The following is a 14,025-nucleotide window of genomic DNA, read 5'->3' on the forward strand; positions in this document are numbered from 1 at the left end:
ATGGGAAGATACGGTAGTAGTTTCTTTATCTTCCTTAGGATGTTAAAGGAAGATGACACTACCGAATTCGCATGATGATGGAAAAGGAGCTTGTTGTCGAATATCACTCCCAGATTTCTAACTTTACTGACAGGTTGTGGTGGGGTTCCTAATTCCTCAGGCCACCACGAAGGGGACCACTCAGGTTGAATGTTTCCAAAGAGCATAACTTCTGTCTTAGCTGAGTTAAGTTTTAAACAGTTGGAAGCCATCCAACCGCTAATGGCCCTCATACCATTCTTGAAATTTGCTGCGACCGTGGGTCCATCTTTGTGAATAGACAGCACCAGCTGAGTATCATCAGCGTATGTTGTCAAGTTGATGTTATGCTCTTTTATAACCCTCGCTAAGTCCGAAACATAGATATTAAAAAGGGTCGGACTTAGCGAGGAACCCTGAGGGACTCCGCAGGGAAGGCTGAAAGTGGGTGAGGTAAAAGTGCCCAACTTGACCGCTTGGCTGCGATCCGCCAAGAATGATGCAATGAGGTCCCTGGCTTTGTGTTTAATGCCGATGGCCTCGACACAGCCGACCAAAGTTACATGATCGACCGTGTCGAAAGCCGCCGACAGGTCCAACAGTATCAGGACAGCCTGTCCACCCTTATCCATTGTGGCCCTGATTTCATCTGCCGCCTTGATCAGGGCGGTCTCTGTTCCATGACCTTGCCGGAAACCAAACTGGGTTTCGTCTAGCAAGTCATTGGTATGAATGTAGTCAGAAAGTTGTTTGTTCATGACCGATTCAAAGACCTTGGCAGGAAACGGCAGAGATGCAATGGGACGATAGCTGGAGGGTAGTGTAGGATCTAGGGAAGGTTTTTTAAGAAGCGGCCTAATAATGGTGTTTTTCCAAATGGTGGGGTAAGAACCAGTGGCAAACATACTATTACAGATACATGCAAGTGGCATAGAAGTAATGTCTGGGATATTATTGAGTATGGATGGATGACAGGGATCCAAAGGGGAACCAGATTTGATTGACTGAATTAATTTGTAAATGTCATGTGGATTTGTGCTAGTAAATTCAGTAAATTCAATGGAAGCTGTCAGAGTCTCATGTAGCCCAGAGTCAGAGGTATCGGAGGTTAACACTTTAGGGCTGAAATCCTTAAATATAGATGTGACCTTTTCAGAGAAAAAGTCAGCCAGTGTGTTACAGAGATTTTGGGACGTTTCCGTCGGGGGGTTAGAAGGTTCAGCAAGATGGTTGACAATTTCAAACAGTTTCTTCATGCTGCATTGGGCTTGGTTTATTTGGGCAGTATAATAGATGTTTTTCTCAGATACTATACTCTGCTTATAGCTGAGAAGTGCAGCTTTATAGGCGGTCTTGTCTGCTGGGTTGTAATTTTTACGCCAATGTCGTTCCTTGTTACGACAATATTGTCGTTGGAGTCTGAGGTTTTCGGTAAACCATGGGGCCGAAGGGGTCTTCCTGTTGCATTTGCGTGTTTTAAGGGGGGCCAAGGTAAGAAAAGCTTCTTCCAAAATAGAGGTGTAAGTGGCTGCTGCAATATTTGGGTCATGTATGGTGTCTATACTAGCAAAGTCGTCAGTAAGGATCTGTGCAAGTTGATTAAAATCAAGGTTTTTCCAATCTCTGTAGGTGAAGTCAGAGTTTACAGACGTGGTGTGGGGGGCTATGGTTTTTGTTCGTATATCAAATAAAATAGCAAATAGCAAAGCTGATGCAAGCTGGCACTGGGGCCCAAAAGAAGAAGAAGCATTCCAAGGGATATGCTAGCCACGCTAGCATATTTCGTTCCAGCGAAGTGCTGGTCGATGCAAGTCCAGTAGGACTCTGTGCAGTGTTGGCTCTGGAGTGGGAGCCAGGCCAGTGGGCCACCCTGGCATTCGCCAGCAAGTTGCTCACCTCCACGGAAGCAAGGTACGCCCAGATCGAGAGCGAAGCACTTGCCATCAAGTGGGCCTGTAGTCATTTCCATCTGTACCTCCACGGACAGCCGTTCACTGTGGTCACCGACCATCAGCCTCTGGTCACCCTCTTCAAAGGAACAGCACTGCATCCACCCCCACGTATCAAACGCTGGGCCCTCCAGCTGCAACCGTATGAGATGGAGGTGGTGTACCGCCCAGGGTCCAAGAAGCCGGCCGATTTTCTTTCAAGACACCCAGTTCAGTCCGAGAAACGGGAAAAAGGGAAGAAGATGAAGACGTTGAAGAATATGCCCACCTGGTAGCTCTGGCATCATGCCCCCAGAGTATGTCTCTAGGCGAGGTACGAGAGGAGGCTGCCACCGATGCCGTCTATACCAAGACACTAGCCGCCATGCAACAAGGTTCGTGGACAGACTACCTCCGCCAGTCCAATTCGTGGACCCCGGAAGATCGGGAGACCCTAACAAAAATGTGGCGGGTCCGTCATGAACTGAGCGCCACCAGCCATGGCATTCTGCTGAGAGGAATCCGGCTAGTGATCCCGCAAAGCCTCAAGCACGGGCCGTCCAACTAGCCCATGGAGGACACCAGGGAATAACCAAGATGAAAGCACGAATGCGAGAAAAGGCCTGGTTCCCAGAACTTGAAGACATGGTAGAGGAATATGTTCGATGGTGTTCACTGTGCCAACTGACAAGCGGCCTTGAGAAACCTCAAGGCCTGCACCGTCCCATGGTCTAAAGTAAGTGTGGATTTTGGAAGCTTTCCAGGAGGAAAACACACCCTTGTCATCGTAGCCCGTCACGTCAACGGCTTTCAACCATGTCAGACCAGTATTCGAAAAAAATCTTCACCATGTTTGGTTTCCCTCAAGACGTCTGCAGTGACACCGGTCCCCCATTCCAAGGGGCCAAGTTTGCCACATTCCTCCAACACCGAGGAATATCGCATTGCCGCATCACCCCACAATGGCCCCAAGCTAACGGGGACGTTAAGCGCTTTATGCGAACTCTAAACAAGATGTTCCGCATAGCAGTGGTGGAACAAGTAGACCCCGAAAAGAGGCTCCATGAATTCTTGAGAGAATACCGAAGCATCCCTCACTGTACCACTCAGCGAAGCCCATGGGCCCTCATGTTCCATGGCCCCCACCGTGACCTACTTCCCACCTGCCCGGGATGGTCACTGCCTCAACTGGACGTCGAGGAAGTGCAAGAGAGGCGAGTGCAACAGAACCAAGATGCAAGTGTCTGACGCCGCGCCACCCCCAGGAGGCTTAGCCATGGGGTGACAGTCATCCTGCGGAGCCGGCATCAGGGGGGAAAATTCCAAACAGCCTACGAGCCGGGCACCTGGACAGTCACCGCCAACCATGGCTCCATGGTAACAGGGCGTAGAGGAGCGGAGGAAGTGTCCCGAAACATCTTGTGGTTCAAGGAAGTCCCACCAGAACAACACCAGGAGACTGCCACCAACCCCCCAAGTCCCATGATTGCTGGCGAACCTGAAGAACGGGCGGACGACTCGGCGAGTGGTCAAGTTGGTGAGACCCCAGAACTAAGCCCCTCACCACAACATGGGGTTTGTTCCGATGACTCCGGCCGGAGCAGAACGGGATGGCGTACCGGCACCCAAAGATACAGCCTGAGGCCGAACCCCTACCCGAGCCAGCGGCTGAGAGACTATGCCTGCTGAAGACCTGGAGCTCACCAGCTGGGACTCACACAAGTACCACAGTCATGTGTTGGACTGAATACTAATATGTGTATTTGTATAACCATGTTGAGAAAATGTCTTGACAAAAGAACTGAGTTGGATAGGGATGTAATAGTTGGCGGTCTAGTGATCGCCCATCACTTTCCACCACATCAGCAGGCCAGGCGTGGCCTGCGGGGAAGTAATAAATGGAAAGCGGCCGTTCGGTGCGCGCCACTTCCGACTACCCCACTGATGTAGTCTATGTGCCTTCATTGCGTGTCCCAACCCCCGCGCTAGCCCTGTACACCCCTGGGGCGGCCTGTGGACCACCAGAGGCTGGCACACAACAGTGAGCATGTATTTAATTAGATGGTATTAGGTGAATCCAACAGTTAATAGAACGTTTATCCATTTGTTATTCTGAGCTTGTGCAGACTGATCAGGGACGAGACTTCCCAAGAAAATATTTGAAAATAAAAAAAGCAATACAAACTTTAAAAATTGTGTTAATTTGGTGCGAAACATGTTTCCAAAATCGCACACTAGGGAGGCGCTCAAATAACATATGCGTTTAATCTGCTTTTTAAACAATTACAGAGCCAGCAAGATGGGTTTGAGTCTTTAGAGAAGGGCTCCAAGCCTGTGGGGTAAATAATGAACACTGATAAATGAAACAAAGAGGCTGTAAAGTATTTGCAGCCCAAGTGGAATTGTGAGTTTTGAGCCAAATTCTGTTCCGTAAATCAGTAGGCCAGCCTTCCAATTAATCTGTTTCCTATGGCCACTCAGTCTTTAATTTAGTTCTGTCATTAGGAGAATGTATTATTTAATAAATCGCTTGTGCCTTTCTGTTCCTCATTTATCCTGGGATTGTCGGGCCTCAGTACCAGCCTATCCCGACGAGGGCTCTGTCTGAGCCCCATGGACCTGTAAGAGGCTCCGCCGGGGTTGACCAGGCCTCTGCACACCGCCTGCCATGAAAGGGTCTCTGTCTGTTCCCGACGGGTCCTGTAGGAGGCACCACGAGGGTCCAGGTCTCAGCACCCAGCCTACCTCCCCTCATGGTTAAGAAGTGATGTGATGCGCACGAGCTCTCTCGGACAGTTCTGAAGTAACAATCTTTTTCTCTATCCTTATTTGACAGGGGTCCTTTCCCGCGACGTCATCTTGGTCTCTGCCATCATCACTGTCAGCCTTACCGTCACCATCGTCATGTGTGGGCTTTGCCAATGGTGCCAGCGGAAGATGGTAAGTGATGTTTCATTCATTATGGCACCTGATGCTGCAGATCGGCTCTGTTTGGGGTCTGGGGTGTGGCTTGGGGGCCCCTCCTAGCTTGGGATGGGTCGGGCTGGGCTGCAAAGGTCTCTGCATCTCTGTGCTAGTAATGGCTCATGGCTGAGAGCGCGAGCACTCCTCGTTGTTGTGTTTGTGTCGCGCTTAAAGGCAAGCCAAGGGTCCCAAGGCCGCCGTGTGCTGCATGCTGCAGGGCGTCCATCATCTCCGTTGTGATAGTGTGAAAAGTTTATCTGTAGACTTACTTTTTTATTGTTGACTTTCTGAAAATGTTTCTGTCTTTCTGAAGCTTGCATGTTACACACAACTACGACGGGATTTCCGGCTTTTAGCTACCCTACTTATTTATTTGTTTTAATTTTTTCGTGCAAAGCTCTTAGGCAGGGTCGGATTGGCAAGGCGGGCATTCGGGAAACGGCCGAAGGGCCGTTGTCTCAGTGCCCTCTGTGGGCCGGTTTTTTTCTCCCCTTTTTCAGTTCACAGAGAGTGCTCTCTGCTATCTGCTCTCTGTGAACTTGGGAAGGGGAGAAAAAAAAACGGCCCACAGAACGCACGAAAACAGAGACAGAAATGAAAGCGCTTCACTGTGTGCCATGCAGTGATTATTAGCTGTGGCCTCACTTCACCCCCTGCCCCTGAAAAGCAATCACGCCAAGGGTGGGCTGGGGAGCGTGATTGTCTGCGAAAATCGGCCTCCCTGGGGGCCAGGTGTTGCTCAGGCCTTGAGCCATTTCCACCTCGGCCCCCCTGGGGCCCACGCAGCAGAGAAACGGTGTTAATCTTAACACCTCGCCCACAGCCCCTCAGATTCAGGGCACAGTGGGCGAGGAAGAATGGGTCTGGCTGTGGGGGCTAGGTGATGTTTTGAACTCCCACCATCTTCACCTCAGCCTTCCCCTGTCTACCATTGTGCTCCCCTGCCAAGACATTGCCCTGGGGCCTAGAGGGCTGGGGGGGGTTGATTAATTTACTAATTGCAGGGGCCATACTGCTGTTCATGTGCTCTTGAGCTAAGTAGGTTAGTAATAGCAGGGGCTTCCCTTCTTTTCAGGTGCTCCTGCACTGAAGTTCTTGAATAATTTTGTGACAGAAAGGGGCCTTGCTGTTTTTTTAGTTGCTCAGCATGTAGGCCATTGTCACCTTGGGCCTGTGTCCTGCGCAAGAACAGTATCCTCCCACTTTCATTCCTTATCTTTGCATAGGCATAGGTGGCCTAACGCCAGAGTTGCAGAGATGGGGATTCAAGTTTGAATCCCAGGGTCTGCTCAACAGCCTGTGATTCTGGGCAGATCACTTCCTCGCCCAGGCCCTTAAATAAAAAATCAGATCATGTGTACTGTAATTGGTACTCATGAATAGAACTCAAATAGCCTTTGTCTTGGGCTGAATTTACACTACATAAAACTGTCAAATGGTAAGAAAATTATAAAAAAATAACCATTTGTTCATGCTTTATGATTCTGCAAAGGGACCATGATAATTAAAGAGGACACTTTATAAAAACATGTCCATATTTTTAACACAGCTTTTCCGATACAAAATTTCCATTTCATTCCCCTTAGTGCTTCACTGTCTGGTTGTCTTATGCTGTGGAGGCTGCACTCTGACCCCTAAGTCATTCGGCACCTCTTGCTGAGTGCACCATTCTACTTCTATGTTCTTTTTGTTATTCTGGGAGAGTCTAAGCTTGCCCTAAGATAACATTTCATAGTATTCATAATTTCCAGTGACTCCCTCCTCAATGGGGGATCTTGTTGGCTGATGTTTATGGCCTTCCTTTCCCTCCCCAGCTCCTGGTTTCGTATCTTAATCAGATCATGTGATCCTAGGCAATTGTTTTATTTCACTCCCCATGGCCCAGACTTTAAGGCAGCAACAGATATGAATAAAACTGTGTTTTTTGTATATAGACATCACCTGCTGACTGTGAAATAAATGTATGACTAGATTGTACAGATACATTTTTTTAGCATTCTTTACACCCCAGACTGCCTTTTCCTCGTTTGTGAATTCTTACTTTTGTTATTACATGTTCTATTACCAGAGATTCCAGTCTTACCCTTTCTCCTTGACTTTGTACTAGATTTCTGGTTTATGTGATGATTAGAGTCTAGGACATAGCTGGTTAGGAAAGAGTATCCAACGACATTGTGCAGGGCGTTAAGACTGCAAGTAAGTATTCAGTTATCTGAACTGCAGTGCTCCTAGTCTTCACCAATGTTACTTGCTCTGTAAGCTTTAAAAGGCTTAATTTACTAAATATTTGTCTACAAATTAGACCTCAAAGAGTAACCAAATGGTGTTTCATGAAAGGGCATGCCCCTCGAATGTGGGCCACGCCCCTTAAATACAGGCCACGCCCCTTAAATGTAGACCACGCCCCTTAAATGTAGGCCACGCCCCCTTAATGTGGGCCACTTTTTCGTCAGTGCCCGGGCCAAATTGTGATCCCAATCCGACCCTGCTCTTAGGCGCCACGTTTCGCTGTATAAATGCTGCAATACACTACTATACGCAGTGAACATGTTTCATGCAGTGCTGAGTCTGCCTCATATTAAATCTCAGAGGGCAGGTGTCGGCATATGGGTAATCAAACAAAATGTCCTTTGCTGATTATCAGATAATGCAGTCTGTTGTGAGGACCGAGGGCATGTGGGTGGGCAGGAGCCCCTCCCACCTCGGAGGGGACGCAGTCCCTGTGAGGCCAGACTGTGGCTCAGAGACTTCCGTGTGTAAACTGGCATGATGCCAGTTTATACACGGAGGTCTCTGAGCCACAGATGCCAGTGGCATCGCCGCTGTTTAGAAGGACTCGGCGCTGGGCGGACCCTGAGGCGGAAGTGCAAGGAACTCTAAAGTGTGCACAGGCTCTCCGGGCTGTTGATTGGACCTCTGAACTTTCGACTGACGTAACAATGCTGCTGGGCCTAAGGCTCCGGCTGGGGGTGTTGTCAAAGGGCCTTTAGAGGGGAACGCTTACCCATTTCTCCCAAATGACTTGTTGAAGTGCACAGTACTTCCAATGTTATCCTTTGTTCCCCTGGGATCCGGTGTAGTTGTTTCAGAGCCTGGTGTTATTTGGTGGGAGATAGTTGGATTATGATGTGTGATTTGTCAGGGGTAAACATTATCTTGGCATAGCACCGAGAGGTCTACTACTCATTGCTTGTCAGGAAAATCTGACAAAGTCTTTGGTCTTGAGTAACCGGCAGGCAGATTCGCCGAGTCTTACTGTCCCCACCCATTTCTGCGTGGATGGAAGGCACTGGAAAGGAAACGGAAGTGACATAACTAGGTTCAACCAGGCTCCCGGCAGAGACGGATGTAAGTGAAGCAGTTCACATCATATTAATGGCTACCAACCTTGGGATGAGGAGGCTAGAATAGGTCTCATGACCTTAAACACGGGAAGGGCCTCGTTTAGCCCTTGAGTGAGTGCATGCTGCTGAGAGTCATTTTACATCCAGGGTGCCACATGGAATTTTCGGAGGGCTGGGTCAGAATAGCCATTGAATGTGTAAATACATTTAATTAAGATAGTATGCAAATTTATCTTGCATTTACATTTTGGAAATCTGGCTTGTGTCCGCCTTCCTAGACTTTTATTGGACACCTATGGTCAGTGCTTTAAAGGGGGGCGGGGGGGGGGGGGGTGCAGGTACTCACTAAATTGAGCTATGACTGAAGGTGTAGGCAAGGGGGTGGGCTTAGGGGTGGGGCTACTGGCCAAAATTGACCGGAATCGGTGTGGTATGTAACTGTTGGTGCATAGTGTGGTAGTGACTGTCATTCAGAAACAACACATTTTCCATTGTTAGACCCCTGGCTCCAGAGAATATTTAGCTTTCGGTCATCACCCAGTAAAGTATCTTATTAAATTCTTCCACAACACTTCAGAATAACGAAACAGTTGCTTTGTTTGTCCTATTTCCAAATTCGAAATATTTGTACAGTTCATTCACAGGTATTTATGTTTGCAAACTTTCAAAAATGCTCTCACCCTGCAGTCGGGGAAAGAAAAGTAAACATCAGTCTCCATGTTAAAAGTCGAAAGTCGAAGGGATCAAATCACCAACTGTCTACTTATTAACGTAAGATCACTGGTAAAGCACAGCATTGAGTGTGCCGAGCTGATTGTGGATCGAAACGTTCAAATAGCCTTTATCACTGAGACGTGGACGGACGCAGCATCTGGTCCGGATCTGGTAAAGGCTACTCCACCAAACTATTGTAATTTTGTTCTAGACAGACCTGGTAAAAAGGGAGGTGGCTTGGCCATCATCTATCAAGCGTCCCTTCAAGGAGTCTTTTTCCCAGTGACCTCAGTGGCATGTGAGGCCCTGGGGTTTAAGCTGGAGCTTTCCAATAACCAATCCTTTAAGGGCTGCCTCTTGTATAGACCTCCTGGGACAAAGTCAATTTTTTTGGAAGCAGTGGGTAGTATCTTGGAGGAAGCCCTTTGTGCCAACTCTTTCACGGTTTTGGGTGATTGTAATTTTCATTTAGAAGGAACCACGGATGTGGACACTATGGCTCTAGTGGAAGCGATGTCCGCAGTGGGTTTGACCCAGGTGGTCTCTGGGGCAACGCACCAGGCCGGCCACACATTAGATGGGATTTTTTCAAATAATCCTGATCTGGTATTCTCTAAGGCTGAACCCGTGTCCTGTACAGACCATGGGGTGGTACTATTTACCATCCTTAGCCCTCTGGTTAAGAAGACTCTGAAAGAGGGGCAATCAACTAGGATGTGCAGGGCATGGAAAAACATTGACGGTACAGCCCTTGAGGATTTGCTGACAGCTTCTAGACCAGTCATGCATACTGACGTGAATAAAGCCACCTCCGAGTACACGGAGTTGCTCGATAGGGCCTGTCACGGGTTAGTTCCGCCCAAGTTGTGCCGGCCCACCAGGCAGGTTCCTTCGGCCCCATGGTACTCAGACGAGCTTAGAGAAGCAAAAATAATATGCAAAAAGTTAGAACGTATCTGGTGAGTGAATTATCATGAGTCTGATAAAGAAAGACTAAAAATCAGCCTAAGGGCATATAAAGACAGCATCAGGAAGGCCAAGAGTGCCTACTATACGGACCGAATCGAGAAGGCCAAGAATTCAGCCAAGGAACTATTCGATACTGTGGTCAGTCTAACCTCCCCTAAATTGGTGACGGTGCCTCCCAACATCGAACTTTGCGAATCATTGGCTGACTTTTTCCTGAATAAAGTTCAAGCAATTTTTACCACGCTGGAACCACAGGTGGCCCTCAGTCTTGCGGAGAGGTCCCATAGGGCATTTACTGCCAGCTCCTCGGAGGAAAAATTATTGGCCTTCAAGCCAGTAAATTCGGGTGATGTTTTAAAACTACTGATGGCAACTAAATCAGGCTCACCTCAAGATCCCTGTCCTTCGTCAATTGCAAAACTGGCAGCTGTCCCTATTGCGGACTTTCTAGCCAGTATTTTCAATCTGATGTTCGAGAAGGGTGACTTTCCCACAGTGTGGAAGCGGGCATCCATCCGCCCACTACTTAAAAAACCCTCGCTGGACATCACGGACCCTAATAGTTATAGGCCAATTGCCAGATTACCACTGCCAGCAAAACTTATAGAAAAAATCAGGAACTCCCAGCTCTGCTCCTTTCTGCGTAACTCGAAGGGTCTAGACCCGGCCCAACATGGGTTTAGGGAAGGGCACAGCACTGAGACCGCCCTGATCAAATCTACAGAGGAGGTCCGGAAGGTGCTTGACGACGGGGGCCAAGCTGTGCGGATCCTTTTCGATCTGTCAGCAGCCTTCGATACGGTTCACCACGCTATGCTGGTGGACCGATTGGAGGGCTGCGGGATCCAGGGGCAAGCACTCAACATTCTGAAGGCCTTCCTGACAGACCGGGTACAAGTGGTGCCTATGGGTGACTTTGAATCAAGACCTTTCGAACTCCCCGGGGTGTCCCCCAGGGATCTTCCCTTAGCCCCACTTTATTTAATATCTACGTATCCTCCCTTGCCCCAGTGATCCGATCCTTCGGGTTCGACTTAACATCCTATGCAGACGGCACCCAGATTGTGGTCTCGGTGCTTCCAGGGAAAGAGCTGGGGGTGGCACCAGGTTTCAAGACTGTATGTCTGCAGTCAGTTCCTGGATGGCAAAAAGCTGCTTAAAATTAAACTCCTCCAAGACCGAGGTGCTTATCTTTGGGTCAAACACAAATCTCTGGAGTTCCAAGTGGTGGCCTACAGATATGGGATCTCCTCCAACTCCGGCTCAAAAGGTGAAGAATCTTGGAGTCATTATAGACAACCAACTCTCCTTCAAACCTCAGGTCAAGGCGCTGACTTCCTCCATACATTTTATTCTGAAAACTATTAGGAAGGTTCTCCCCTTCTTACCAGAGGGAAGCAGAAAGACGGTGGTGACGGCACTCATACTTTCGCGCCTGGACTACTGTAACAGCCTCTTTCTAGGGGCCCAACAGGGGTTGCTGAACAAACTTCAGGTCCTACGAAATGCGGCAGCCCGCCTGATCGGGGGCTTGCCCAAGTTCTCATCGGTTACTAAGGAACTGGAGAAGTTGCCTTGGCTCCCGATGCGGAAGAGGATTTTGTTTAAAGCCCTCTGCATTGTCTTCAAGGCATTGCATGGTCTGGGCCCGGTGTTTCTTCAGGATCATTTCCAGTGGTACAGACCAGGGAGACAACTTAGGTCTGCCACTATGGGACTGATTAAAACATCTCGGATCAGGAAGGCACGCTGGGGGGGCAGGAGCTTTGTTGGGGGAGCCGCAAAGGCATGGAACTCCCTACCCCTGATCCTTAAACTAAACACTAATCTGTTAGCATTTAGAAAAAACCTCAAAACATGGCTCTTTACCCTCTAGTCCGGCAGTCTTAATCTCAGGGAGTTACCACTTCAGCGCCAGGACACCGATTGGTATTTGTGCGCTCTACAAGTGTTATAAATAAATAAATAAATTAAAAGAATAAGCAGCAATTTGTCCGATGGTATCGCCTGACATTCCACCTCCGTGGCAAGAGAAAACACAAAATTCAAAGGCATCTAATTGCTCTTTCATCTTAACTCGAGTGCAGTTATTTTAACAGCTACTAACAAATGTAAAAAAAACAATTCTGCCTGACAGTAACAGATTGTGCTCACGAGCATCAGCATTGGCATCGCCGAAAGTGGCAAGTCTTACTTACCTTTTTCTTTCCCCCTTTGTAGCAAGCAGAGTCAATTGGGATCAGAATGCCCCATGGCCGGAGAACTCCTAGTAGAAGAGAGGCTGAGCACTGCCGGGTCCGAGCATATGCAGTCTCCACCAGGGAAGAGGCTTCCTCCAATGTCACCTAGACTTGAGGGAGAGCGCTCAGGCCATTTCCCCACCTCCCCCTCGCCCATTATGGGCTCGTTCTCGCAGATGAGCAGGGAGCAAATGAATCAGGTGAAACACCCTAGTGGCAGGCAGGCTAAGGGGTTAAAATGGCCCACCTGGTGTCCTGCGTCCTCAGCGACGCTGTATGGATCGGGGGCCAAACTGCAGGAATCTGATTGCTGCTTCCGGGGTCCTGGATGGCCCTGGATGCAGGAATACAGTTGTTGGCCCCCTGCCTGGCCCTTGAGGGAAATCTGATAATCAGGCGCTGCATTTTATGGGCTCCTTGTCAGTGATCCTCACTGCTGTATGGCAAAGAAGGAAGGGAAAGCCATTGCAAACTGCATATAGAAACGTCTTCCATTCCTTCCTGCCAGACAGCTACGGGGTGGTGACTTCACACTGTTGCTGATGGCGAGATGATTGACACTGCCAGTGTGAAATGCTAATCCTGTGAGCACGCACTGCAGAGTAGAAATGCTGCGCATGCTCTCATGATGACCATTTCTTTGGGATCATTGGGAAATTCCAGCATGCTGCAGTGAGTACCGATACACTCTCTGGGCACGGAAAAGTTCCGGTACACAGAGGGGGGAAAAAAAGAAGTGCCGGTAATCAGTACCGGTGAGTATCGGCCCATTTGAAGCACTGCCTATGGCGTTCGACATCAGCCTGGCACATCTGCGACTATTAGCAAAGCCATCTGCCCAGCAGCATCCCTTTGAGGCTCACAGGCCCCCAGTTAGTGCCAGAACCTGTGCCTGATCTAATAAGATGATGGCTGTAACAACAGGATGAGGTCCTTTGAAGACGGGAACCACATGCAGGGCCATTAAGCAAGAATGAGCGCGAGACAACAGAGTCCTCTCTTGGTAATTTTTCCCTCCAAGCCATTCCCCGAGTAGAGGAGAGCAGGGTTACTGTATAAGAAATGCTAAGCTAACACCTATTGTGCGAAATTAAATTACACTCTGGCCAAACCTGTAAGGTGGCATTTTGATTCAATCATTTTGCCACCCTGACATTCTGGGAGGTGATGAGACACAATATCGAGTTGTAAATATCGACTTGCAGAAATATCAAGTCACAAATATTGTGAGTGAGAAATATCGACAGCAAGAATATCTTGGTCAATATTATCGACTTGAGTTAAGTAATATCAATTAAAAAAATATGTAAGTGTTTAATATAGTTTGCAAAAAAATAGTTGTTAAAAATATAGATTTTTTTAATTAATGTTATGTATTTCAGTATATAATTTAAATGTATATGATGTACTTTTTTTGTATGAGAATTGTTTATATTTTTTAATATATGTGTTACATTTGTAGTAGTTATTAATTTTTTTTATTCAAATTCTGTAGCAGGTTGTGGGTTTATAGGGGAATTGGGTGGAAAGTAATTTATTTATATTAAATTAATGATCATTATTTTATTTATTAATATTTATTTAACTGAGATGTTATCGTGTTACATGTGTACATTAATTTATTATTAATTAATTAATAATTGGCTGTTAATTAATATGAATTCATTGATTGGTAATTCATTATGGTAACTGTGTAATTAATTTTAGTCGTGTGTTTGGGGGTTTATAGTGGTAAAGGGTGGCATGTAATTTATCAATTTATTTAATAATAATATTTTTTTAATTTTTCATAATTAATTTAATTAAAAATGAATTATGGTCATTGGGTAATTAATTTTGAGAGTGTGT

At 47.5% G+C, this 14,025-nt stretch overlaps 1 protein-coding gene across 4 annotated transcripts in view; it reads left to right on the forward strand.

Moving 5' to 3' along the window:
- Positions 1 to 14,025, forward strand: part of SYT7 (synaptotagmin 7) — an 856,873-nt gene that overhangs the window by 307,063 nt on the left and 535,785 nt on the right. For all 4 annotated transcript variants that reach the window (XM_086955594.1, XM_086955595.1, XM_086955596.1 and 1 more), the window contains exon 2: positions 4,783 to 4,886. In XM_086955594.1, the coding sequence (XP_086811720.1) occupies positions 4,783 to 4,886 (104 nt within the window). The remainder of the gene's footprint in view (positions 1 to 4,782; positions 4,887 to 14,025) is intronic.

The sequence above is a fragment of the Lissotriton vulgaris genome, chromosome 2_1 (assembly GCF_964263255.1).
Source record: "Lissotriton vulgaris chromosome 2_1, aLisVul1.2, whole genome shotgun sequence".
NCBI classification, from domain to species: domain Eukaryota; kingdom Metazoa; phylum Chordata; class Amphibia; order Caudata; family Salamandridae; genus Lissotriton; species Lissotriton vulgaris.